This window comes from Hyaena hyaena, unplaced genomic scaffold (assembly GCF_003009895.1).
Source record: "Hyaena hyaena isolate Hyena2069 unplaced genomic scaffold, ASM300989v1 scaffold_256, whole genome shotgun sequence".
Classification (NCBI taxonomy): Eukaryota; Metazoa; Chordata; class Mammalia; order Carnivora; family Hyaenidae; genus Hyaena; species Hyaena hyaena.
Genome location: NW_024080885.1, coordinates 1523530 through 1551334, shown reverse-complemented (window position 1 = coordinate 1551334; position 27805 = coordinate 1523530). Strand labels below are relative to the sequence as shown.

Below are 27805 nucleotides of genomic sequence, written 5' to 3'. Positions count from 1 at the left end.
AAATATTTCAACACCATATGTTCAGCTTTGGCAGGAGATGTAGGTGGGAAGGGAATCTCAATGTTAGGGAATGCCCATATCACACCCCAGCTGGCTATTTAGTCATGAAATAAGGAAAAACACACAAATATTTGGTTAAAACACTTTTAATGAAAAGGGAAAGACACTATTATCTCCCTTGTCTGTTCTTCACATTTTACTATGTTAGGAAGCTCTGGAGCCTATACCTTTGGAGGAGAAACCATCATTCAAGTCAATCAATAGCAGAACCCTCACTCTCTCCCCCTCAGAACTCCTGTTCCAAATGATCCTATGTTAAGAGTAAATACTACATCTCATTACAAGACGGAGAGGCAGGGAGAACACCACCTAGAGCTCATCTCCCAAGGTCTGGGACTCTAAGAACCAGACAGTGGCAAAGACATAAGCCCTGGTCCATAGACAGGCAAAATGGGGAGGAAACAGGCCTTGAGAAAGGAAGACAAGGAAAATACAAGGGGCCAGGGAACAAAGTAGGGAGTTATCTAAAACTAGAAGCACGCTAGTGCTAGGAAATCCCCAGGGGACCCAGGGGATTGCTGCACACTAAGTCACTAATAGTCCAAAAGAACATTCGTGAGACCCATCCAATCAAGAATTTGAGGTCCCCTCTCTCACATCATGCCCCTTTCTTAATCTCATATGTTCACAGCAAGCCCTATGAGTTACCAATGCTCTTCAACTCTCTTATTATTCCTTCAATGACCTTCACCAAAAATGCTTGTTAAAGATATGAACAGTTCCTATTTCCCAAAAGATCCCACGGGAGACCTGCTGGTAAGACATCTGCTTGTTTCCTAACCTTGACAGGCCATGATGAAGGAACAGGAGAAGCTGGAGGTGTCTTGGCATGCTGACCAGCCAACACTTTTGCCTAAATGGGAGTTTACTGGGAAGAATGTCCTATATGCTCTTCATTTCTCCCTACCCCTTAGGGCTGAGCCACCAGATACAGATATTGTATCATCTTCCATTGCTGGCACCTTCCAGAGCAGGGGAAACAAGAAATGTACAGTTTGCTACTTTTCTTCTATGATGGGCTTCTCAGGCACTGCCTTGGATGCAGGAGACCGAAACAGGAAGAGGGGGGCTCTCTTCTCTTTGGCCTCTCTGGATCCCATTGCTGGAGGCACGTTCCCAGCCACAGTTCCTGGGCCAAACAGCACTGGTGGTGCCAGGCCTAAACTGGTAGTGGAGGTGGAGCTGGAACTCCGGGGCTTGGTGGGCAGGTCACTTGACAGGAAAGCTGTGTACTGGTTCCAGAAGGACAGGGGACCTACCCTCACCAGTTGGGCAGGAACGTCCTGGGACAGGAATTCCTGCAGATTGACCTGGTCACCAGAGAGGAGTGGCACTGGGCCCTCCAGAGACAGCTCCCGGCCCCTTCGGGCTGGGCTGCAATTCCAAATGTGGGTGCTCAGGTGCACCTGCCAAAGGGGAAGGGAGAGGAAGAAAGGAGAGGGGGAGAAGGGTCACCCCAGGGAAGCTGGAGAGGGATCCCCTTGGGAATGTGAAAGCTGTAGAGAATCTAGTTTCCTCAGGTACAGTGAGTGAAGAGGGAAGAAAAAATTCATCAGGGGGCCATGCCCCTGTGAGCACAGCCATTTCCAAGCTCAGGGACTTAGAGAGAAGCCACTGGGGATGTAATCACGGAAGGACTCAGAGAAAAAGACAAATAAGGGCTCATAAATCCCGGAGGTCCTTCTACAGAGCTCTGGGTTTCTGCTCCCTGGGTCAAGGGGCAGCAGGTTCAGAAAAACAGGCTCATGGGATCGTGGGGTCATCTTTTCGGGGAAAAGGGGAGAGCCCTGGGGAAGTGATGGAAGGTGAACAGCCTGGGACCAAGGACAGAGCAGCAATATTCTGAGGGCCATGGGGAGCAAAGGGTTGTACCTGGTGGTGAGCCAGCAGCATATGCTTCTTGAGGACAGCCCGCTCGAGAAAGCTCTGCCTGCAGAACACACAAGTGAAGAGCGGCCCCTCCTTTGGGTGGGTCTTCTGATGCTCCTCCAGGGCTGCCTGGCCGGGAAAGGTCTGCCCACACACCTCGCAGGCCTTTCTGCTACTGCTCTCTCCAGGCTCCTTTCTCATCGCTTCCTGCATGCTCAGCTCCTCCACTGAGGCGCTGCCGCCACCCTCCCCTTCCCGGGTGTGTGCGGAGGCCGGGCTCGAGCTCTTCTCTGGTTTGCCCCCCTCTTCCACGCCACCTCCCTCGACATCACTGCCTCCCTGCTCCATGGGCTGCGTCTGATCCAGGCTGTCAGGTGGTGGTGGCTGCGGTGGCAGGGAGGGCTGCTGAATCACTTTCTCACTGCTATCCATCTCCTTTCCAGATGTGGCCGCTGCCGTCGCCACTGTCCCCACTTCCTCCTCTGCCCCCGATGCCTCTTCCGAATCACCTCGCACTGATATTGCCTTCTCACCACCACTCTCTGAGCCTCTCCCTGCCAGGGAATCTTCATCAGTCACGTCTTCTTCCTCTTCCTCATCCTCTTCCTCCTCTTCCGACAACTCCTCTTCTGGGGACGGCTGCTGGGAAGGCTGCGGGGGGAAAGTCCCCACCGCGGAGACTGTGGATGGCTCAGAGCCATTCTCCTGGGCAGCTCCCCCCCCCTCAGAGAGCGTGGTGCCACCATTGGGGATCTGGCCCCCCAGGTGCATCCGAACGTGCTGCTGCAGAGTAACAGCATTAGTGAACTTCTTCTGGCAGATGGGACACGAGTTCTGGGCCCGGGCGGCCGGACTGGCCTTGTGGCCCACGAAATGTGCACGCAGGTTGCCCCGGGTAGAGAAAGCCCTGCCACACACTTTGCACTTGAAGGGCCGCTCACCTCCATGCTGGCCATAATGCAGGCGCAGTGCTCGTGGACAGCTCAGCACCCGGAGGCAGATGACACACTGGTTAGGCCCAGAGGAGGCTGCGGACGAAGTCGCAGGCGCAGAGGTGGTGGGGGTTCCTGAGGCAGTAGATGCCATGGCCACAGCTCCCTGCCGGTCAATCTTTTCTACTAGTTGCTGCAGCTTTGAGGTCTCAGAGGGTGAGGCCCCCAAGGGCTCCAGCACGTAGGGGAAAGGGAAGCTACCTGTGGACTTGAAGTGGTTGGTAAGCAGCGCCCAGCTGGGTAGCGAAGTCACCAGCTTACTTAGCTGCATTCGGGTTGCTGTGCCACTTTCTGCCACCCCAGCCATGGCTGAGCCCTCACTCCCTGGAGGGGTATTTTCATCGGCTTTACTCTTTGGCTCTACTGCCTTCATGAGCACAAACTTATTGAAAGCAGGGAGCGTGGGAGCCGAGGCTGTGCCCGCACCAGTGGAGAGCAGCGTCAGGCTCTCTGTGGCACTAAGTGCTGTAGTGGAGGCCACCAGAGGCTTGCGTTCCACACCTCCACCTGGCATGGCCACCTCCTCCTCAGCCTTCTCTGGCGGCACGGACATACCGTAGGGCAGGCCACTGCTGGTGATGACATAGTCTAGGTGCTCTGGCACTGGGTGGGGGTTCATCTGCACGTGCGGGTACTTCTCACGGTGCCGGTGAAAATGCACTTTGAGGTTGCCGCGGGTGGTAAAGCGGTTGCCACACACATTACACTTGTAGGGCCTCTCACCTGTGTGGGAGCGCAGATGGATCTGCAGGGCACTGTCACTGCCAAATACCTTGGCACAGAAGCGGCATTTGTGCCGTCCACCAGGCTTCTCCAAGGGACCCATCACATCCCCATAGCCCAGCTCACCACTTCCATTCTTTGGCTTCAGGAGCCCGGGGGAGGCAGCAGCCTCGAGGCCTCGAGCTGCCCCAAGACACTGTGCTGCCAAAAGTCCCGTGGTGCCCGGGAATGCCAGATGGGGTGAGGCGATCAGCTGATCTGTGCTGCCAGGCAGGGCTGGGGAGGGGGCAGGGGTGGGTTTGTGGCTGCGCCCAACCCCTCCAGCAGAAAAAGGGTGCTGTGACCCCAGTGGGTGGTAAAGATGGAAGAAAGCCTGCTTGGGCGTTTCTGCCCCCGAGGAGGAGGAGGAAGAGGAAGAAGAAGGTGCCAGTGTCTTGCCAGTCTGGACGGACTTGATGGGGCTGAAGAGGGGAAGCAGGGGCTTGGTGGAGGAGGCAGTCCCTGCCCCGGGTAACTCCGAGGTACTGGCAGGGGTGCCCACTGTCTGGCCTAAAGAGCCGAGCAGCAGCACCTGGCGGCAGATTTGCTCAGTCATCTGCATCTGATGGATTTGCCGCTGCTGCAGCACCCGCAGCTCTTCCAAGATCAGAGGGATGTTCAAGTGGCCGCTGCCTGCACCTGGGGGCGGAGGCGGAGGAGGAGGCGGAGGGGGTGCAGGGGTGGATTCTGGAGGTAATGGGGTTGCTCCCAGCTTGGGACTAGCCAAGATCAGGCCCCCACCTCCCCCGGCTGCCGTACCTGTGGCAGCGACCAGGAAGTGCCCCGCAGACTCCTCTACTCTCCGCTCAGGGCCCCAGGTGGCATCTGTGGGCACCGAGGACCCAGACTCCGGAGGGTTGCTGTGCTCTGCCTCCATGACCTGGGGGCTATTTTGGCCCTCAGCCCGGGGTTCAGAAGAGGTCGAAGAGTTGGTGGGGTTCTCCTGGCCCCCAATGATCACCATTACAGGGGGGTCAGTAGAACATGCATTCTGGTGGGCGAGGAATTCAGTTGGGTCAGTGAATTGTGCGCAGCACTTGGCACAGACTTGGGGGTGGTCCTCCTCGCTAGCATCACCTAGGGAGAAGACAAGGAGAGAGCGTGGGTGGTGCGGTTGGGATGGGCAGGCGAAGGCTCTAATTAACAACGAGCCCAGTAACCGCTTGGTGGGGGGGTGGGGAGATGAGCTCACCATCAGGCTTAGCAGAGGGCTAGAGCTCGGCCGGCCGTGACCCGCCGGGACACGAAACACCCCAGCGTGGGGGCGGGGGAGCAGGCAAGCTCAAGCTCCTGCCTCCGCCTGCCGGCCCCCCAACCCCCAACCCGGGGTCACCCGCGGGCGCAAGGAATGGATGTGAGCAGGGGGCCCTACGCAGAGAATCGTGCATTTTATCCCATCTGCCGAAGAGTCCCTTACCCCGCGCGCGTGCCCTCCGCCCCCACCCCTGCCCAGGCAGGGCCCTACCGCACCTCCAAGCTCCGCTGGCTCCCCGCAGGGCCCCCCGAGACGAGAGCTCCTCCCGGTTTCGTGCGCCATGGTGGTAGGGGAGGTGGAGGGCAGGGTAGAGGGGGAGACAATGGGTATCGGGATTGGGGGAGGCGGCGGTGGCCGCGGGGGCTGCGGCAGCCTCTGCACCCAGCGGCCCAGACTGCGGAGATGGTGATCGGCGGCGGCGGCGGCAGCGGCAGCGGCGGGGGCAGGGAGCCGCGGAGGAGGGGGAGGGGAGCGAGGAGGCGCGGAGGAGGGGAGGAGCTGGAGCGAGAAAGCTAGGAGAGGGGAGATGGGGGAGGAGCTGCTGGGGAGCCAGGCGGGTGCGGGGAGTGGGAGGCGGGTGTGTGCGGCGGGGGTCCGGAGCCTAGCAGGTTTCCGGAGGCTCCGTGACAGGTGCTTGCGGGGCGTGGTGGGGTCCACCTTCCCTCGCCCTCTGCCAGCTCCCCTCTTCTCCAGATGTCTTTGCCTAGATCTGCCCCCGCCGCCCCCCCTCCGGCTCAAGGGGGCACAGTGGGAAACACAGCCCTGCTCAATAGAGCAAAGCGATAGGCTTCTCTTATTTTTCTTTGGATAAAGGATCCGCTGAGCCTGGAAAACGTGGACTCCGGAGAGGGTGGTCTGATCACACGAGGTTCTGAGGGCCAGAGGGGGCGGCGGGGGGAGCCCAGCACATCCATTCCTCATCAGAACACGCAACCCCAAATACCCCCAAGTTTTGTCCAGTCTTCCTCATCTTTATTCCCACCCTACTCCCATCCCCCTCCACAAAAGAAGTTTCTCGGAATGGGAGGCTGCAACGCATAATTTCCAAGGAAGTCATTTCAGGACCCCTCTCTGCGGAACATTGAGCCCCTTCACTCCCCTTCCCCCTCCCCCAGAAGAGCCCAGTCCAAGTTACTCCACAAATCACCCGGGTCACACCTGATTTATAGAGTTCGCGCTTATTCCCGGAGCCATCTCCTCTTTAGTACTCTCTTCCCTGCCTGTCTTCTTCCTCCATTGCCCTTCTCATGCAATACACTGCACGCTGCCACTGTAAAGGACAGCTGCGTTTTGGGAGACGCCAGCCTGCAGGGGCCTACAGAGGCCCACCTAGCTCTAACCTGGGGGGAGGGGAATTCCTGAAACAATGGAGAAAATGCAGTGGGAGCTACTAGGCAGCCTCTCAGTGCTGAAAGCCCTTTCAGCCCAAATCAGGTTTGAATGCCTAGAAATGACTTAACACCAGCTCACCGCCATAGAGGCTCCCTGGTAGTCAGACAGGGTAAGTAGGGGTATGATGTCTCTTAGACCAGATACTCTGCATTCCCTTTCTACCTTGAAATGCCTCTTACTAGGTTTTCCACTTCCGGAAGGAGTTTAATCTTACTTATAGGAAGTGACTCCCAAGTCCTTAGTTTTGTGGTTTGCCTGGGCATCAGTAAACCCACGATGTTCTAATCACAGCTCTATCCTTGCCTGGCTGGTAAATTGAGGGACAGTGGTTAATCATGCCACCATTTTTGTTTTGGTAAAGTGGTAAGATTATAGCTGTGCTATCTTTCTCAGAAATATTGTGGTGACAAAAACTTGCAAAACTCTTGACAAATCTGTTAATATGAACATATGGGACCTTAAATGTGGGGGGAGGAGGAGTCCTAAATATTATGGGTTAGGGAATTTACATTGTCAGTGGCAAAACAATCAAAATAACCTACAATGCACATATATTAAAATTAGATCAGATTTTCATGTTACTTATTCATCTTATTAATTTCTGAGGTAAGACGTTGGTTGATACCATTGGCATATGCCAACAGTAAAGAGTTTTTGGGGAGGAGTCTTTTTTGGACCTAACATTGGCACCATCCACTTCACTCTTCAATAGGAATGTTGCTGTCTTTTTAAACTGAAAACATTTCAGTGAATTATGCTTTGAAACTTTACATAATCAGGAGGATCTACACATTATGAATGGCAGCTCTGAAACGGATAGGCTCTGTGCTTTCAGGACTGACCCGGAAGGTACAATGAGGAGGAGGGGTACCTATTTTAGTTATGGAAAGTCACAGGTTCCTGCGGTGTTGTTTATTTTTACACATCAAGAAATTGAAGCTTGGTGAGGTTAAGTGACTTTCCCAAGTTCACACAGTAATTCAGTGAAGCAAGCATTCAGAATTTTGACTCCTGTCCAGTGCTTTCTCAAGCACACCAACATTGTGTGGCTTCCGTAATGCTAGAGAAAGGGTCCTGTGTAGTTCCTACCTGCCATTTGCTCTCTGGCCTCACTAAAGGAGAGGGAATCAGATGGAAGCTTTCTAGCCGAGCATTTGTTAATTAGCATTGAACATTTGATATCAAGTTGCTGTTTTGTCAAGTCTTCCGACAAGAAAAGAAATCCTTTTCTTTTCATCTTCTCCTGGGAAACACTGTCCCCTTTCTTGCTCTTTAATGAAACTTGCTTTCTGATGGGTAATTTGATCTGCACTCTTCTTTAAGGTAAATTTAGTCCCTGCTGAAAGGTGACGGATCAACAGCCACCTGTAAGAGGAACCCTCTATTTCTCAGCACTTTGCACTCACTGCCTATCCTGAAAGGGGGGGCAGGATTCTTAGGCAGACACGAATGAAGTCATAAACACAGGAATAAACTAAGCTGGTAATGGTGTCCCTAGATAGCAGATAAGGTTAGGTAAGCTATCCTGGGTCACACGCAAAGTCTGGGATGGATGTGGGGACTAAGACCGGGACATGCTTGTTTAAATTTATAAAGAGCCAGAATAACAATGAAAAGGGAAACCAGGTAGCTCTCTAAACTGCTGCTCCAGGCTTGGGAGAGAATGGCTAGGGAGAACAAAGAGGAACATAGGTGCGGAGTACACAGCAGGATGGTAGAGTTGAACAAGTGGTTCTCAAACTTTGCTGCCCATTAAAAATACTGAGAGAGCTTTGAAAAATCCAATATCCAGGCCACGCCCTAGATCAGTCAATTCAGAATCCCTGAGGGTGGCAATCAGGTATCAGTATGGTTATAAAATATTCCTCAGGTGATTCCAACGTGCGGGCACGGATGAGAGCCACAGTACCTTTCAGAGGACTGCTCTTCCCAGCAAAGCTTCTACCCTGCTGCTCACAAATCTTACCTGGCCAAAATGAGGACAGAGCCAAAACTAGCTGCTGAAGGCCAGATCTTTCTGTCAGGTTCCCTCTCTACTCAGCCTGCAGCCCCAGGTCAGCTCTCTCCCCTCCAGCTTCCACGAACAGATTTTGATAGGATTTACACCTGACTGCTTTTAAGATAAAAGCTTCGTTTTATGCACAGTTCAAGCATCCTCCAGCCATTAAAGAAATGAAGTACACTATGTAAGCATCTGCCTAAACTTACTGTTAGCATTGACCCAATGCTAAGAGTAATGGCAGTCTCCATAATTATGAATTGATTCTGTAGCGGCTGCTACTGTTGTTACTTCTAAGGGAGAATGTCCCATCTTCTCTTGGTCACTTCTCTCTCCTAAAGCCACACACGTACTCTTTTGCCATGCCACCCACACCTAGTAACGCATCCATGGCCTGTGCAATATCATAGGCAAACAGGCATGATGATTTGTACATGGGATGCTAAGTGAGAAAAATATATTCATTTCCAGAACAGGAATATCTTAGATCAAACACCAAAAAGGTTTTTAAGAGACGTTTTTCTGATATCAAAGGACTCAGCATTTAGCAAGGAATTCTTGCTAATGGTAAGGGCTTCAGAGATCTGACCCCCCTGAGCGCAGTGATTGAGAGTGGCAGCGCTGGGGCATCTGGGGGGCTCAGGCAGTTAAGTGTCCGATGCTGGATCTCAGCTCAAGTCTTAGTCTCACAGTTCGTGAGATCGAGCCCTGCATTAGGCTCTGTACTCACAGCATGGAACAGGCCTGAGTTATCGTCCCAGCACCTCCAAGATCTTTGTGATCTTGGGAAAGTTTCTCTATTTCTCTAAGCCTTGGATTTCTCTTTAAAATGAGGGGCATAGGGGCACCTGGGTGGCTCAGTAGGTTAAGTATCAGACTCTGGATCTCAGCTGAGGTCTTGATTTCAGGATTATTGTGAGTTCAAGCCCTGTGTTAGACTCTGTGCTGGGCTTGAAGCCTACTTAAAAAACAAAAACATAAAATAAAAAATAAAAATAAAATGAGTGTGGGGGTGTTTGAGTGGCTGAGCCAGTTAAGCGTTCGACTTCAACTCAGGTCATAATCTCGTAGTCCATGAATTCGAGCTCCACATCAGGTTCTGTGGGACAGTTCAGAGCCTGGAGCCTGCTTCGTATTCTGTGTCTTCTTCTCTCTCTGCCCTTCCCCTGCTCATGTTCCATCTCTCTCTCTCTCTCTGTCTCTCTGTCTCTGTCTCTCTCTCTCTCTCACTCAAAACTAAATAAACATTAAAAAACATTAAATATAAAAAAATAATAAATAAAATGGGGATATAGCTTTAAAAGGGAATGAAAGTCTTATACATGCTACAACATGAATGAGCCTTGAAAACATGCTAAGTGAGACAAGCCAGATGCAAAAGGACAACCACTGTATAATGTTTTTTTTTATATGAAGTACCTAGAATTGGTAAATTCATAGAGACAGAAAATAGGATGGTGACTGCTCGGGGCTGCAGAGAGAAGGGAATGGGGTGTTATTGTTTAATGGGTATATGATTGCAGTTTTAAAAGACGAAAGAGTTCTGGAGATGGATGGTGGTAATGGTTGTACAACACTGTGAATATACTAAATGCCACTGAGTTATATGCTTAAAAATGGTTAAAATGGTACATTTTGTTGTCTATATTTTACCACACATTCAAAAAATATATAATGGAGGGGCACCTGGGTGGCTCTGTCAGTTGGACATCCAACTCTTGGTTTTACCTCGGGTCATGATCTCACGGTTCATAGGTTTGAGCCCCGGGTCAGGCTCTGAGCTGGTGGTACGGAGCCTGCTTGGGATTCTCTCTCCATCTCTCTCTGCTCCTCCCCTGCTCATGCTCTCTTTCAAGATAAATAAATAAATGAACTTAAGAAAAATTGAATGGAGATAATAACAGAGTTGGAAAGAATCAAGAGGAAATACATGCAGGGCCTTGCATAGTACCTGTCAAATAGTAAATGCTCCAGAAATATTAGCAAGAAGTACTATTATTTAAAATGTTTTGGGGGCACCTGGCTGGCTCAGTCGGTTGAGCATCTGACTTCGGCTCAGGTCATGATCTCAACCGCTTGTGAGTTCAAGCTCCACGTCAGGTTCCGTGCTGACAGCTCAGAGCCTGGAGCCTGCTTCAGTTTCTGTGACTTCCTCTCTCTCTGCCCTTCCCCCACTTATGCTGTGTTTCTCTCTGTCTCAATAATAATAAACATTAAAAACATTTTTTAATAAATAAAATGTGGGGCGCCTGGGTGGCTTAGTCGGTTAAGCGTCCGACTTTCGCTTAGGTCATGATCTCGCGGTTCGTGGGTTCGAGCCCCGCATCGGGCTCTGTGCTGACTGCCAGCTCAGAGCCTGGAGCCTGTTTCAGTCTGTGACTCCCTCTCTCTCTGACCCTCCCCTGCTCATGCTGTCTCTCTCTCTCTCTTAGAAATAAATTTAAAAAAAAACATAAATAAATAAAATGTTTTTTTAATGTTTATTTATTTTTGAGAGCAAGAGAGAGCATGAGCAGGGGAGGCACAGAGAGAGAGGGAGACACAGGATCTAAAGCAGATTCCAGGCTCCAAGCTGTCAGCACAGAGCCTGATGGGGGACTCAAACTCCTGAACTGCAAGATCATGACCTGAACTGAAGTTGAACGCTAAACCGACTGAGCCACCCAGGTGCCCTTACAAGTGCTATTATTTAAAGGCCAAAAGCTGAAGCCCTGGGAGAAGAATGGACTCACCCAAGGTCATGTAGCTTTAAGGTCAAAGCTGGATTAAAAACCAGGTTTTCTGCTTCCTCATCCACTGTTCCATATTGCACCTGGCCTGAGTAACTTTCTATCTATTCAGAAATATTTTCTTTTTGACCCAGGGGTACCTAGGGCTGAAAGGCTTAGGCTCAATACCCTGAGGGGTTATGCTCTCTAGGTCCGTATATAAAGGGAACAGAGCCCTCAGAACTCTCTATTTGCCTTCCTTCTCCCTTTGCTGCTCTCGATGCCTGCCAGCTTCCATTTCTCCCTCTAGATCTGTTTGGCTGTTGTCCTGGTTTCTCCTTCTCACTAAATATCTGGGTTTCTGATCGTTTCCTTCATTTCCCAGATGTACTAGTTTACATTTTCCCCATCCACATCTCTTATGCTCCCTAATCCAGATTTCTAGACTCTGTGGGGGAGAGAGAATTTTTTTCTCTCTCTCCAGAGTTTTTAAGTAAATAGACTATTTCTTTCTCTTCACGTATGTGCATTATTAACTATTCTGTTAGGTTTTGGTGTTCTGGTCTGGGAAGCTGAACAAAAACAGGGTGAGAAAACAGGTTTTTCAGACTGTCTTGGTGACATCTTAGGTCACTGCAGAGATGCGGCTGCGACAAAGGCTGAGCATTTGCTCGCACATATGGTAAACATTGCCCCCAAAGAAGGCAAAGCCTCCCGAAAACCTTGGTGGCATCCTAGCCTGCTAAATAAATGTCTGCTGATGCTCATGAGGATGCTCATAGTTTCACAGGTACACCAGAGGACAGAGAGTCCTCCCTACCCTAATTTGGGGGCATGCAGAACAAGAACATGTTTCTGGGGTAGAAGGAGAAGACAGGAATCTGAAGATCACACAAGCAAACAGAAACCCTACAAATGGAAAAGGACAGAATGGGAAATCTATCTACATTATACGAGGAGGAAGGAATTTTAGATTTGATCCAATCCAGCCACCTCAGCTTTCAGATGTGACTCAGTGACACTCCAGGGTGTGGAAGTAGCCCAGGAGAATTCTCATCAGAAAAGCCTTTGCTTTCTTAAGGCAGACCTTAAGAGGTTACTACTGCTTTCTTGCTCCCTACATTTATGTTTCTGACTTTACTGGCTCAAAGGCAAAATTCAGCTGAAATGTGTTGCTGCCGTCGGATTTGAGCCTGCACTATTTCTACGGGGATGACTATAGCACCATCCCCATGCCCAAGTGTTCACAGCCCCAAATGGGAGCCAGAGCTCAAGGGGCTTAAGAATCCACTCAAAGAAAGATTTCTTTTGACTCCTTCACAAGTTCTTCATCAACAGGGGTACAGGGAATGGGTGAGCAGACTTGGGAGGTGCGGGGAGAGGAGAGGTTGTCTCCTGAGGGGGGAGCAGGGGGTTCAGCATTGTTCCACAATCCAGCCAGCAGGGGAGCAGGACTGTGAGGCAACTTCGAAGCCCTACGGAAGTCTCCTGTAGAGCCGGAGGAGGAAGCATCCGGCCTGCAGCAGCATTAAGGAAGGCTAATGTGTCCCAGGAGGAAAGGATGCCACCACCATGAACCTCTAAATATGGGCACAGTGGGATCCCAGCAAAGCAGTGACTGAGGAGAATGTGTTCTACCCAAAACACAATAAGTCTGTTAAGGTTGTTGCATAGCACATGGGAGCACTGTTTTATTCTCAAGTCATTTTTTTAATAACAACAGGTGGAAAGGTAAATTGAATCCATAACTCAGTGTTAGTCACTGCAAATACATTATCCTAGAGCTTTTCATGGCACACATCTCATAGAGAAATACTGAAGTTCACCAAGAGATTCCTGAGCTTTGGTCAGATTTCAGCCCTCACAGAAAGTGCCACCATTCTCGCATATAATAACAATATTCTCACATGCAGTAAGTACTTATTTACGCTAGGGACTAACTACTGTCCCATGTATATCCAGCACTTGTTTATGCTATTTATTTTTTCCAAGTGTTTTACACCTATTAATTCATTCTGTTCTTCATAATAACCTAGTGAGGTAGCTAGTATTTTACAGATGAGGAATCAGGCACAGAGAGGCAAAGCAAACCAACCCAAGCTGCACAGCTAACCAAGGTAACCAGGATTTGAATCATGAAAGTCTGGCTTCAGAACCCTTGATCTTTTTTTGCTGTTGCTTTTTTCTAGAACACTTGTTCTTAGTACTACACGCACTGTCCTCTGAGTCAACTGTTTGCTAAATAGTTTGTCCCTGAGGGGCAGGACTTCCAGACTTTCACAGTGTGAATGTATATGGCCATACAAGTAGGTCCAAAACTTGCCTGAGCCTAAGAATTACCTGGACCCTTGCATAGATATAGACTGCCCAGACTTTAGCCCCGATGCACAATCAAGCAAATTTGAAAAATTATAAATTTAGTAGAGTGACCCCACTAGCCCTGAGCATCAGGAGACCTATTTTGGTCCTTACAATGCCTCTAACTGTTTCTGAGCCTTTGGGCAATGTCACTTCTCAATACCCTAAGTTACTCTACTATCTGCCTCTGACTGGACTGTTATAAGAACATATAAAATTTCCACTCCCCTCCTAAAGAAAATCTGTTACTTTATTTTTTAAGTTTATTTAATTTCTTTAGTAATCTTTACACCCAATGCGGGGCTCGAACTGACGACCCCAAGATCAAGAGTTGCATGCCCTACAAGCTGAGCCAGCCAGGAGCCCCAGAAAATCTGTTACTTTAAAAACAGACGCAAGTACGTTAATTCATACTTTTGTTGTTGTTTTGTTTTGTTTCGATGTGGCCTCCCTTGAAGCACAAACCGAAGTCCCTCATCCAGACCTCCCCCCCCCCCCCCCCCCCCCCCCCCCCCCCCCCCCCCCCCCCCCCCCCCTCCACCTCCACCTCTACCCTAGGTGACACGGTTCCACACCCCAAACCAGGCTGCATCTGACCGACATTAGCTCTCTCCCTCTGGGAGCTCTGATCTGTTCTCAGTTCAGCCCAACAATGAGAAACTTTTTTCTCTTCTCCCTCAGGGGAACCTTCACATTTATCCAATTCATTCTCTTGCAACCCAACTCTCCAGAAAGAAAAGGGGGGAAAATCCCACCCCTAAGAGACTGGCCTCCAGGTCTGAGGAGGTTACTTAGCAACGGCACAAAGACCAGTGAGCAAAGGGGGGACCTGAGGAGAAAACTCTTGGGTGGGGAGACAGAGCCAGTTTGAAAACTCCATTTCATCCGGAGAAAAACAAGGAAAACACAAACAGAATCCATCCTGAGAAAAGCCAAGCGGGGCTTCTCCCCAGCACAGGTCAATGCCTGGCCACTCTCTGCATCCAACTCCTTCACACCCCCAATGACCAAGTCCTCCCCTGGCTTCACCCATGGCCCAGGCGCCCTCCCTTACCCTGGCCTGACCCACACGGGCTGGGACTCAGGGCTCCCGCACCCCTCCCCAGGCACCCACCGTTCTCAGACGCGCTGGGACCTTCGCAGTCCGAGATTAACTGTTGGGGTTTCCGCTGCTTTCGCCGAGACATTCCCGGGTGGAGGTGGGGTAGGGAGGGGCAAAGCTCTCTTAGTCCTAACCAGGGGTGACCTGGTCTGGTCTCCCCTTGGGTCTGAAGCCAACTGATGCCTCTCCCCCAGTGCTAATCACTGGGAAGCAGAGATGTTCTCCCTTCCCAGAGACAGACAGACAGACTGGCCCGCGCTCTCTCTGATTCTCTGTCCCTGACTCTCTCTCTCTCTCTCTCTCTTTCTCTCTCAATCTCTGCAAGTCTTTAAAGGGGAGACGCCCCCTTTTTTTTCTTCAGCTTCTTCCCTACGCTTCTGCAGCTCCCATTGTAAAAGCAAAAATCCTAATCTTTCCGCACACTCTTTTCTTTTGTACTGCAGAGGGAAGGATTTAACCCTCTCCTCACTGCCAGGGCTCAGGCCTCTCCCTGTGCTCTCTGTTCAGAAAATGTCCCTGCTTGGTTTTCTAACTCTTCATCCACGGTCTTCACAGTGCTTTTTGGTTCCCTCATGATTCTATGCCACCTTGTTTGATGATGCGACTGCTTTTGGGGTATAAAGCTGAAATAAGAACTTTCTGGTATATCCTGATTATGAGGCCAAGAAGCCAGTCGAAAATAGGGAGATGAAAGGCTGGCAAAAAGACTGAGTAAAGATGGATGGTCATTATAATAAAACTAAATATAAAGAGGATTCTTTATAATTTAAAAGACATTTTCATGTATATGACATATTTTGAATATTAAAGCTATGACTACTCGTATTTAAAGATGATTCTCTTTAATTTTTTAATGTTTATTTATTTTGAGAGGGGGAGAGAGAGAGAGAGAGAGAGAGAGAGAGAGAGAGAGACTCCCAAGCAGGCTCTGTGCTGCCAGTGCAGAGCCCTATGTGGGGCTCTATCCTACAAATCTGCAAGATCATGACCTGAGCCAAAATCGAGTCAGCCACTCAACCAACTGAGCCAATCAGGAGTTCCAGAGATGATCTTCACAGATAAGCAAGAGACTCAGCAAGGATAAGTAACCTATCCAAGGTTGCACAGCTATGATGTAACAGAGACAGGCCTGGAAGCCAGGTACATCTGACAGCAGGCTAGCATTTTTTTCTATGGTTAAAGGCACAATAAAGGTACCACACTCTTAGCATGAAAAAACAGTGATTGGTCTTAAGGAATCTCATTTAAAATAGCAATAGAGCTAGTGACTTTTTTGTTTCTCCCACTCCAGTCCAGCACTTGGAGCTGAAGGGATGCCATGTCTGAAACAATGATGTAGATGAATTCTATGGTACTCTGGAGTAGAAGCTACAAGGAGGCCCTTCCAGTTCCATATGAAGGAACTTTCTAATAGTGTAATGGCCTTTCTGGTAATGGCCTTTATACTTTCTAATAGTGTAATGGCCTTTCCGGGTGAGGTCTCTGTAGTGATTTCTCACAGAGGCTGAAGACAACTGTCAAGGATTCTGTGGAAAGAATTTCCTTGTAGATATCATATCTGACTTTGAAAAATGTCTCTGTCTCAAGAGGGAAACTTACCACAAGAGGCTCTAAAAAGATGGAGAACAAACTGAGGGTTGATGGAAGGAGGTGGGGAAGGGGGGAGGGGCTAGATGGGTGGGTGATGGGTACTTGTGATGAGCACTGGGTGTTGTGTGGAAATGATGAATCACTGAATTCCACTCCTGAAACCAATATTGCACTGTATGTTAACTAACTAGAATTTAAATAAAAAAAATTTTTCTTTCTCCAGGGGCACCTGGTGGCTCAGTTGGTTAAGCGTTCAACTTTGGCTCAGGTCATGATCTTGTGGTTCATGAGTTCAATCCCTGCATCGAGCTCTGTGCTGACAGCTCGGAGCCTAAAGCCTACTTCGGATTCTGTGTCTCCCTCTTTGTCCCTCACCCGCTTGTGCTCTGTCTCTATCTCAAAAATAAATAAACATTAAAAAAAATTCTCCATCTTTGGGGTGCCTGTGTGTCTCAGTCGACTAAGCGTCTGACTTCAGCTCAGGTCATGATCTCACAGTCTGTGAGTTCGAGCCCCGCATCGGGCTCTGTGCTGTCAGCTCAGAGCCTGGAGCCTACTTTTGATTCTGTGTCTCCCTCTCTCTCTGCCCCTCCCCTGCTCACTCTCTCAAAAATAAATAAACTTAAAAAAATTTTAAAAATAAAAATAAAAAAATTCTCCATCTCTAAAATACATCATTTGGGAACCAACCAGGTCTCTCCTTCTCAGCCTGCACATACAGGGTGATTCAGTTATTGTTCTTTAATTTCTGGCTATGGTGTCCCATGGTGTCTGAGTAAAACTGTGCTACTAGGCATAAACTATTCAGCTGTGACCCAGCTCCTCCCTATAATCCATTAAGTCCTCTCCTAATCTTATTTACCTTTTATTCTCCTGGCTGAGATGAGAGAGTGTCTGAAACAGCATCCATTAGGAAAGTAGGAATTCTTTTTCCTTTTGGAGTTTAGTGATATAAATCTTTGATGGCTGCGTCTTCAGAGAAAAGTCAAAGCAAACTCACTCACAGTGTCTGGTGCAAACTAGAAGTTCCCCTAGTTGCCTCTCTTACCCAGGTCCAGGCTGGCATGACAACACTAAGAAAGGGAGACAGAGGCAACAGACGGCTGGAGGGTTGCTGGTGAGAAACGAGGCAGGTACCCACATCTGAAGGCGTTTGTGGAGCACCCTGATCTCTGCTTTTGAGTTCACCGAATCTCCATTATATTCCTGGTCCTTTGGGGTCAGGACCCTATGTGGCTCCCTCATGTCCCACCCTTGGAAGTCTTGCTGACATTGTCTAACTCGTCCTGGTAACGGCTCTGTGCTAGGCAGGTGCGATTCTCACCAGACTGTTGTAGGGGAAATGGGGACATTCAGGCCAGGGAAGCTTCTAATTTCTCAGTGGAATAGATTGGGTCCTGTCTCTCTCAGCCCACTGTTTCTACCATTTACTTCCATTTTGGGGGGAAAAGAAACAAGAGAAAGAACACAGTTTCCTGCCCTTCTCGGGAGTCTATGATGTCCGAGGGCAAATTTGGGGGTCCAACATTTGTGGACATTTGTGTTCTTTCTGGGTCTTGTCTGTCTTGTCTTTTCCTATTTTCCCCCCTCCCTCCTTCTTGCTGGCCTTATTGTGAAAGGAAGGGCTCTTTCCCCTCCTCTCCTTTCTTCCGCCCTCCCCCATTTACCATTTTTTTTCCTTTTACCTCTCCGCTGTGGCCTCTTGACCTCCCCACAGAGTTACAAAAGTAAAATCCTTGAAGAGATGCCGCTGTGGGAATGTTAATGAGCCTTTCCCACAAAGGGGCAAAGACTTTACTTCACTGAGTTGGAAAAAAGCCCCTTTGAAAAGGGGTTTCTGTGTGTGGTGAAGTGGAGAGGGGAGGGGAAGGAGGGACAGGGAGGGAGAGAAAGAGCGAGAAAATGAAAGGAGGAGAGAGAAATGAGAGAGAGAAAAAGAGTGAGACACACACACATATATACACACACACAGGCAGAGACAGAGACAGAGAGAGACTGACTTACTAGCAGAAGAGAATATTAAAACAACTCTCTTCATTCTTCAAATGATGATTTGATTTTTGGAAAATGTTCCATGGTCTTTTTGACCTTGTAAATGAAGCGCTTACATTCCCAAGGAACTGAAGAGGCACTCGAGGGCATTGAAGATGATGAAGGATAGGAAAGGGGGACTTCTGGCACCCTACCCCCAGTTCCTTCCCGTAGGTAGGAGCCTGGGAGGCTCTGCGGGAATATTCTGGATGGGGCGAGCTGGTGGCGAAGATGGGCTCTTTCTTTTGGCTCTGTGGCTCCTTCTTATGCTATTTTCTAATTTTATCAACATTTTCTACGTTGGCCTTTCTATTGGCTGTTAGCCTAGTAATTTTTTTCTCCCATCAGGAATAGCTTAAAGTACTTTTGAGGTGTTTACATCCCAGAACCAATTATCAAGGCAGACCACTTGAGCATAATCCCTACATCTTTCATTTGTGAGCACAGGTCGCCTCTGACTTGGTTAAAACAGATGACAAGGTATTTTTAGTGTCAGAATTCCATCCTCAATAAGCAAAGATGGGTTGTTGCTTTTTAAAGAAAACCAGTCATTGTGTTGGACTCAGAGATTTTCCAACATGTTTTGTTTTGTGATGTCCGCATGACACCCCCCACCCCATCCCCCCTGTTAAAGACGCCCTGAACTGTGAGGAACAAAGGAAAGGTGATTGGAATGAGATTCTTGGAAGAGAAAGACGAAAGACGGGGAGCCAGTGAGGAATGCTAATTCCCAGAGCCATATACACCCTGTTGGATTCACCGGCACTTTTTGCAAGACCATCACAGGGGAGTTACGAATTCACATTCCTCCTCTCTCTCCTAGATCTACTGAATCTCTGGGGTGGGGCCCAAATTTTTAAATAAACCCTTAAATGATTCTTTCACAGAGCAAGTTTTAGACACTTGTATTTCACTGGTGGTTTCTAAACGAGGAGCTTTAGATTCCGAGGGAACTACAGTGTTGCAGGAAATCTATTCCATGTATGTGGGAAGGGAGCCCAGCCTGTGGCCAGAACAGATAACATGCCTCTCACATGCATTAACACCTGGGGTGGCCAAAAGTTTGTTGATGTTTTTTAATGTTTTATTTTTTTATTTTTAGGAAGGGGGAGCAGGCAGATAAAGAGGAAGAGCAAAGATCTGAAGTGGGCTCTGCTGACAGCAGAGAGCCTGATGTGGGGCTTGAACTCATGAGCCTCAAGATTAGGATCTGAGCCAAAGTCTGGGGCTTAACCAACTGAGCCACCCAGGCAGCCCCAGGATTAATGTGCTTTTAAGTCGTTTAAAAGGGTCTCTAAACTCATAGTGGCTTTTGTCCTGAAAATACAACTATAGTCATAAAGGGCCCTGCACATTTTTGGGGGCATTTTATTCAAGGCCTCTTCTGTCAGGACAATACACCGCTCTGAGCATACCTCCTTTTTCCTAGTTTGTAGAAGAGGAGGCGTGGTAGAGGCAGTTCCTCTCCCTTCCGTAGAGTCCTGTGAGGAGGAACTAAGTTCAGAATCTACAAAGGCGGGGAACATTTCTATTGATAACAGTAATCATAGTTTAGGTGCATTCTGTGTCCTATACCCTTTGAATATATAATCTCACTTAACCCTTAAAATAACTTTGTAAAGAAAGCATTATGTAATTATCATCTTAGACATTCGAACACTTCATTTTGCAAATGAGGAAACTGAGGCTTAGCTCATAAAGAGCTGATCAATGGCAGGTTGAAATTGCCCCCAGCAACGCCTGATTGGCATTGCCTGTTTTTTGGTCCCAGTGACACTTTATTGCCATCCCATTGATTTCTGCCTGTGTTATAGACCTCAGTTTCTGGCTGCAGACCTGGGAGATGACAAATGTCTAACTTCTAAACAAGATTTCCAGACCTACCAGTAAATATCTACAACAAATTTCAGTTCCCATAACTACCTACACTACCACGTCTTTTTTTGTCTTGCTAGCATTCAGAGAGTCAGGCAATAAAGAGTAAGGGGAAAGTGCCCTTTGCAAAAATTGACTAAATGAGAAAGCATGGGCAAACAATCCCTGGTCTTATTAGATGATTTCCGCCTGGCCTCTTTCAGGTGGCAGTTGCCATGGTGTTTTAGGGGCAAAGGGAGGGAGTGAAGATCAAGGAGGGTCATTCAGACTGAGGCTTGTCTGGTGTTTCTTTTCAGAGTTCCTTCTGCAATGGACGGCAGGACTTTAAACATTCATAAGAGGAAGGATAGGATTTATTCTTTTTGCTTTCCTTCATTTCTCCGTGTTACTCATGTTAAATAAAGGGGAAATGGAGTTTGTGAAGAGAAGGAGGTAGTGGAGCAGGAAAGGGAGGTTGTGGGGGAAGGGCCATGAGCCTGACCGGCAGTGGGAGGCAGCCAGGGTGGGGGCAGGGAAGACTGTGTGAGTGTGTGTGTTCACAGGGGAGAAATTATAGGAACAATTTTCTAAAATTCCAGAGATCCTGAGGTTGGACCTTTGAAAGAAAAGCAACAAAGGGTGGAGACCAGGTAAAAATAAACAGAAAAAAAGATAATCCCAGGCCATGAAAAAGGAAACCAGATCAGAGCGATAGGAAAGAAATAGTTAAGTTGTAGAGACCAGTCTTTGGAAGAATAGCACATAGAGAATGAAGTACCTCAGAAAATAGAGAGAATTGGCAACCTATGGTAGAAACATGGTCAGAGCCCTCAGGAAAAACCTCAAAGAAGAGGAGCAAGTAGACTCCCAAGGACTTTGGGAATGGAAGGGGCCAGAGGGATCATCTCTCAATCTCCAACTTTTCAGATAAGGAAACTAAGACTAAGAGAGGTTAAATGACTTCAAGAGGTTCTCCAGACCAGATCATAGCTCAGAGAAGTATCCTTTCCATTGTACCATGGAGCTGGAGGAGAGAGAGAGAGAGAATCCCAAGATACCTGAAAATAGCCTTAGGAAATAAACTCAATAAACTCACATGACATAATTAAAAATCTTGGAAAACAAACAAAAATTTGTCATTACCATTATGGTATTATGAAACCCCTTTTAAATTTAATATCTATTTAAAATGAAAGCATTAAAAATATATAATACAGGGGCGCCTTGGTGGCTCAGTTGGTTAAAGGGTCATGAGTTCAAGCCTTCTAGCGGGCTCTGCCCTGGGTGTGAAGCCTAAAATATATATAAATATATATAAATATAATACACACATATAATACAATTTTTACAAAAAACATATTTATATGAATTAAAAGATATTTTTTTAGGTAATCTCTACACCCAGCGTGGGGCTTGAACCCACACCCTAAGATCAAGAGTCACATGCTCTACTGACTGAGCCAGCCAGGCGCCCCTACATGAAATTATAGTTTGGCTGTTCTCTGATGCCCACTGATTACTCACTCTATGCTAGGTGAGCATGCTGTATGTGAACATACCCTCATGTCCTTTCTACCTTACAGGTACTTCTTTTGAAAGCCTACTTCACTTCTAGAGCCATTTGTATTGGAGGAATCTGACAATAGCTTTAACTACTTTGTTTTTTCTGTATCTATATCAGTCAACAAAATGTGTCCATTGCAACAATTTCTACATACAATTTTACAATAAAAAAATGGGAGTCAGTTTCTAAAGCCATCACTTTTTTAAAAAAAAAGTTTATTTATTTTGAGAGAGAGAGAAGGGGTAGAGCAGAGAGAGAGAGAGAGAGAGAGAGAGAGAGAGAGAATCCCAAGCAGGCTCGGTGCTGTCAGTGAAGAGCCTGACAAGGGGCTTGAACTCACGAACTGTGAAATCACGGCCTGAGTCGAAACCAAAAGTTCGACACTTAACCCCGACTTAGCTGCCCAGGCACCCCTGAAGCCATCACTTAGGACAAAAGTCACATAGAGACAAAGCTGAAAAAACCCTTAGGAAGAATCCACCAGAGACTAGTTTGACAGATGATGGTTTCTCTGGCTGAGTATAGAATGATATAAGTGGCCTGCATTTAGGGGGTGGGTACAATAAAAAACATGCACCTGAAATATTTACTTATTTATTTATTCATTCATTCATTCATTCATCTCTGTGCCAAATGTGGAGCTGGAACTCATGACCTCAGGATTAAGAGTTGCATGCTCTACTGACTGAGCCAGCCAGGCATCCATACACTTTTATATTTTTTAAGATTTTTTTTTGAGAGAGAGAGAGAGTCAGCAGAGGAGAAGGGCAGAAGGGAGAGAGAGAGAGTGAGAGAGAGAGAATCTTAAGAAGACTTAATGCTCAGCATGGAGCCTGACTCAGGGCTCAATCCCAAGACCCTGGGATCATGACCTGAGCTGAAATCAAGAGTCGGATGCTCAACCAACTGAGCTACCCAGACACCCCTAATATACATTTTCATTTATTTATTTAAAAATTTGTTATGTTTATTTATTTTTGAGAGAGAGAGAAAGAGACAGAGAGAGAGAACACGCAGGGAAGGGGCAGAGAGAGAGGGAGACACAGAATCTGAAGCAGGCTCCAGGCTCTGAGTTGTCAGAACAGAGCCTGATGCGGAGCTTGAACCCATGAACCATGAGATCATGACTTGAGCTGAAGTCGGATGCTCCACTGACTGAGCCATTCGGGTGCCCCTAATATGCTCCTTTAATATAAAATCACACTCATATTAGAAAGGGACAAGACACCTGAGATTCAGTCTGGGTTCATTGAGTGGACAGCCAGAGTTTGAATGACTGTATTCTTTACATTGTTGTTTGTCTCTTTCTTTTGTAGACCTTAATGTAATTATAATTTAATTTACATAATAAAATTTAATTTAGATTAAATTAATTTAAAATATTAAAATCCATCAACCACCCTCAGACCTGCTGATCTCTGTGATCTCCAGGAATAAGTCCAGTCAAAAACCAAAGCAGCTTATAGGTTTATGAATCTCTTGTCTCCAGATGGCAGAATCACCTCAGGATTTAAATCCAAGCCTAGACCAGAGAAATCCTTTCCTTCTTTTGGGACATAGGACCCAGCTAAGTCTTTCAATTAATTATACTCTCAACAAACATTTTCCAAACACGTTTCATATTTCAGACATTGGGCCTGCATTCAGGCTGCAAGTAGAATAAAAATATTTTTTTTTCTCAACATGTAATCACACTCATGACCCTATCAAGAGAGACACAAGAGAACTGAGATGCTGGGGTTACAAAGGTAAATCAGACATGGACCCTGTGACTCCTAGAAAAGAGGGGCAATGTTAAACAGAAATATAACATAATGTGCAAAAATTCTGTAGAAGCCTACATAAAGTTCCATGGAAAGAAGGGAGATTGATTTGGATTGATTGTTCACAGGCAATAAATTATCCATCTCTCCATTCTTCCCCCCTGTCTTTTCATCCACCATCCATCCATCCATCCATCCATCCACCCATGATAGGGAAAGATAGGATAAAATAGGCAGAGAGGGAAAAGTTAGGACCTGAGCTCCCTGGGTGGGAAAGAACACATATTTTGGAACAACATTGGGAGCTTTAGACTACGGCAAACCCCCTCTGGGGTAAGGGTCTCTTAAGAATGTAACAGGGGCGCCTGGGTAGCTCAGTCAGTTAAGCATCCGACTTCGGCTCAGGTCATGATCTCGCGGTCTGTGAGTTTGAACTCCGCATCAGGCTCTGTGCTGACAGCTCTGAGCTGACAGCTTGCTTCCGATTCTGTGCCTCCCTCTCTCTCTGCCCCTCCCCGCTCATGCTTGCTCTCTCTCTTTCTCAAAAATAAATAAACATTAAAAAGAAAAAAAAAAAGAATGTAACAGACATCACCTACTCCCCCTCAGGTTCCCCGCCAGAATTTGACAATCAAAACACCTAACTAAAAGAAGTAAATCATAAAACTTAGGTTATATGAAGGACAGTCTCACCAGTCTGACTCCTCAGACAATGGAGTGGAGCCAATCAGGAATGGGCGGCCCAGCACCTAGAGTTATCTACCTGGTAAGTGTAGAACCTGAGAGGGAAAGAGGGGGGAAGGGAAGGAGGGCTGACCAGAACCTTATAAAACAAGGACCCTTGCCTGTATTTGCGGGCATTTACTCTCGAAAATCCCCTGTCTGCAAAGAGAGCTTTCCTACTATTCTTACTTTCTAATCTTATACTCTAATAAACTTAGAGGTTATTAAGTTTATTAATAATCTGCTCATTTTGTGTCCACCTCTTCATTCTTCAAACAGGCAAGACAATGAACCCTGGGTATTGAGGTAAAAAATCCTAAAAAAAAAAAAATCCTGCAACACATCCATTCATCCATCCATCCATCCATCCATCCATCCATCCAACAAATGTCTGTGGTTAGTTACTACATGCAAAGCACTGTGCTAGAAGTTACAAATGAAAAGAAAATAAAAACAGGTCCTTCTTGGGGCATCTGGGTGGCTCAGTTGGTTAAGCTTACGACTTCGGCTCAGGTCATGATCTAACAGTTCGTGGGTTCAAGCCCCGCATAGGGCTCTGTGCTGACAGCTAGCTCAGAGCCTGGAGCCTGTTTTGGATTCTGTATCTCCCTCTCTCTCTGGCCCTCCCCTGCTCACGCTGTTTCTCTCTCTCTCTCTCTCTCTCTCTCTCTCTCTCAGAAATAAATAAAACATTAAACAAAATAAAAAAAAAACACAGGTCCTTCTTGAAGGAGTGTTAACTTGGCATAAAGGATGAAAACAGGTAAGCACGTAATGTTAATAGATTATGGGCCACTTCTTTCTGAAGAGGCTACATGAGGCCTCTTACGGTAATCTTGTGAGGTGGATATTATCATCCTCCTTTTACCAGTTAGGAAATTGAGGTTTAGAGAGATTAGTAATTTGCTGAGGGTCATGTGGTTGTGAATTATGGAACTGAGGCTCTAACACATGTATCTTATAACAAAGTCTGTGCTCCAAAGAATCTGTGGATTGTGTGAGACTCTTTGGGTTTAAAGTGTCTTCACCACCTATCAGCTGCATCACTTTGGGCATTTTGCTTAACTTCTCTGAGCCTCAGTATCCTCATATAAAAGTGAGGTCATTAGTATCTACTTCATTAGATTGGGGTGGAGATTTAATAAAACTCAATTAAAGAATCTGTGCTGGTGCCTGGCCAATCTTTCAAGCTCATTACATTTGATGACTCATATTATTTCCCTGGCCTGTATAGGTAGCAAGTGCTGAGTTCTATGAGAGTTGCGCATCAAACCTGTCCACAGTCAGAAGGAAAGGCCACTTCCATTTGGAGAGCAGGAGGGTGAGTAGATTAAAAGTAGGACCAGAAAGAATTCATTTAAATTGGAATTTTTTTTTTAAAAAAGTAAGACTTGAACATTCAGACTCTAAAATCTAAAGCAGAAGTCTCTGCGGCAGGCAGCAAGGAGCTTCGTGTTACCTGTGGGAGGTGACGAGCAATAGAAAGGCAAGCAAATAAATTAGGTAATTACCAAAAGTGGTAATTAAACTGGGGAATGGGAGAGAAAGTGAGGAGGAAGGGTGGGGCTGGTGGGTAAGGGAACCTGAGGGAAGACTAGATTCAATCTCCAGGTAGAAGGCTGTTCATATGTAGATTGACTGCTATCTGTGAATGGATACTGGTTATTGGCCCAAGCTGACGGAAATGCAAATACTCTTAGAAATGACTGTTAGTAATGCAAATATGGAAAACCTCTGATTTAAGCAGAACAACAACAAAACACCGTCATCAATCTTTGAATGAGGACATTTACATCCTTATGAATTTGATGAGAAAAAAGGACAATGTTTTTTTCTTCGTCCTTAGTTTGTCTTCTCTCCAGCTAGAACTAAGAACAATTAGTCAAGGTCATCCTATTTTTATTGCTCATCTATTAAACCATTCATTCAACAAATATATTCTTGAGAACTTACTACGTGCCTGACGCTATACCCTGCCTGGTCTTTCCCTGGAGTTCTGTCTCTTGCTCCAGAGGGCTTTGGGAATAGGACACAAGAGAACCCAAGACAGGGGCTGGCACTTGTCTGCAGTCAAGTTTTTGGATAGAGACGGGAGAGGACCTGGTAATATCCAGGGCTTGGAGTGTGTCCTGAAATAATCTATGGTGAGAAGACAAAGTACACTTGATGGAAGAGGTTTTGAAAAGATATTAATGTCCCCAAATTTTATTTAAACTAAAACACTGTCTGCTTTTTACATTCCTCTGTGGATCTCATTCCACCTCATCACTCCTCCTGTACCTGTCCTTGTCTTTTGCTGTCCAAATGTACCAAATAAATCTTCTTTTTCTTTGCACCCATTCCAACTCCCGCTGTTCTTTACAGCCCGTCTCTGGGCTCAGCCCCAAGCCTTGAGGGGCAGTCAATGGCTTCTGAGTTGCTGCTCAAACACAGATCCCCATGGAAACCAAAGGACTAAGAAAACAAAAAGAGAGGAAGAGGCAGCCACTGCCTGACCTTTTATGCTCACCCTCCAAATTCTTTTCGCTCTTGGGCATGAAGGCAAGTGCTTATTTGTATAACTAGTGGAACGTAAAAACCTGACCCCTCCCCCCATTCCCCAATTTCTTGAGAGCCTCTCTTCTCGTGGATAGTTAAGTGAAAAGCGGTGCGACATCTCCACCTGGTGGTAGAAATGCCAAATTACCACGAAGAAGAGCGTAATGAGTGAGAGCCTGCAATGCAGGTTATTAAGTAGCTGCAAAATGAAGAGAAGGCAAAGATCTAACATGCAGGCGCCACTCCTAGGAAGGTTTTAGTTGGACGCATTTAGTACTTACTCCTTCTCACATATATTTTTTAAAATGTTTAAATTTAATCTTTACTACGATGACTCAGGGTTTTTTGGTTTTTGTTTTTGCATCCATTCCAGATATGTATTTGAGGGCTAGTCTCATGACTCCCAACTCCATAGCAGATCCTTCTTTCCCGAATGTCTTGTAAACACAAATTCACCATAATCCTGGAGCTGGACAGTGCTCTTCTCTTTCTTTTCCTTTGCCTTCTAGAGGGTGGCCTTCACCAGCTTAGACAGGGAAACAAGAATGTTTATTCTACTGGCTTTTTGATATAGCCTCTCTCCTTTCAAGGCAGTGATTCTGCTATCTCTAGTGATATCCTCCTCTCTCTGTCCCCAGTTGGCTGTTACCCGTTCTCTTCAGGAGCTGGAAGGAAATAGAGAAGAGCAGATCCAATTCTTTCCTCCTGCTTCTTGCTTCCCTCAACCCAGGACGAATACACCCGAGAAGCAGTGATATTCTTAACTGGAAAATTAGGGCAATTTCAGAAGGAAATTATGATGTAAGAGAAAGAAAAATTGAAGTTCTAGGTAGTCTGGATATTTCCTTTCACTGTGCAAGGGAAAGTACCTCAAGACTTGGGTCTTCACGGATCCTCCCCTCCATTGCTGACCTGCCAGTAGACTGAGTGAGGCTCCAGTTTCTGAAGTATTTTTATTTTTTATTCTGTTAAATTATTTTTTTATCTTTACATATTTTATTTTTAAGTAATCTCTATACCCGACATGGAGTCTGAATTCACAACCGGAGATTAAGAGTCGCCTGCTCTACTGACTGAGCCAGTGAGGTGCCCCTGGAATTTAAAAGAATTTTTTTAAATGTTTTTATTTATTTTTGAGACAGAGAGACAGAGCATGAGAGGGGGAGAGGCAGAGAGAGAGGGAGACAGAGAATCCGAAGCAAGCTCCCGACTGAAATGTCAGCACAAAGCCTGACGCGGGCTCGA

At 46.9% G+C, this 27805-nt stretch overlaps 1 protein-coding gene and 1 non-coding gene across 3 annotated transcripts; both read right to left on the bottom strand.

The window, feature by feature from the left end:
- Positions 1 to 130: 130 nt before the first annotated feature.
- SALL2 (spalt like transcription factor 2) lies at positions 131 to 5220 on the bottom strand. Of its 2 annotated transcripts, XM_039245206.1 has the most exons (4): positions 5154 to 5220; positions 4425 to 4760; positions 1934 to 4031; positions 131 to 1299 (listed from the first exon to the last, which is right to left on the bottom strand). In XM_039245206.1, exons 1-4 carry the CDS (start codon positions 5218 to 5220, stop codon positions 1059 to 1061), a joined length of 2742 nt encoding a protein of 913 aa, XP_039101137.1. In that variant the 3' UTR covers positions 131 to 1058. The 2 variants fall into 2 exon arrangements, with proteins under 2 accessions (XP_039101137.1, XP_039101136.1); XM_039245205.1 differs by lacking the exon at positions 131 to 1299 and having other exon boundaries at positions 1402 to 4760.
- A 16150-nt stretch (positions 5221 to 21370) lies between these two features.
- On the bottom strand, positions 21371 to 21442 carry TRNAK-CUU. Its single transcript has one exon. It is a non-coding gene; the product is annotated as a tRNA-Lys (tRNA).
- Between the last annotated feature and the right edge of the window lie 6363 nt (positions 21443 to 27805).

Bases quoted from the DNA above. Each gene is read 5' to 3' on its own strand.
- SALL2 (XM_039245205.1), bottom strand. From the start codon at position 5,220: ATGGCGCACGAAACCGGGAGGAGCTCTCGTCTCGGGGGGCCCTGCGGG. The intron at 4,761-5,153 runs GTGCGGTAGGGC...TCTTCTCCCTAG, and splicing joins GGAGCCAGCGGAGCTTGGAG to GTGATGCTAGCGAGGAGGAC.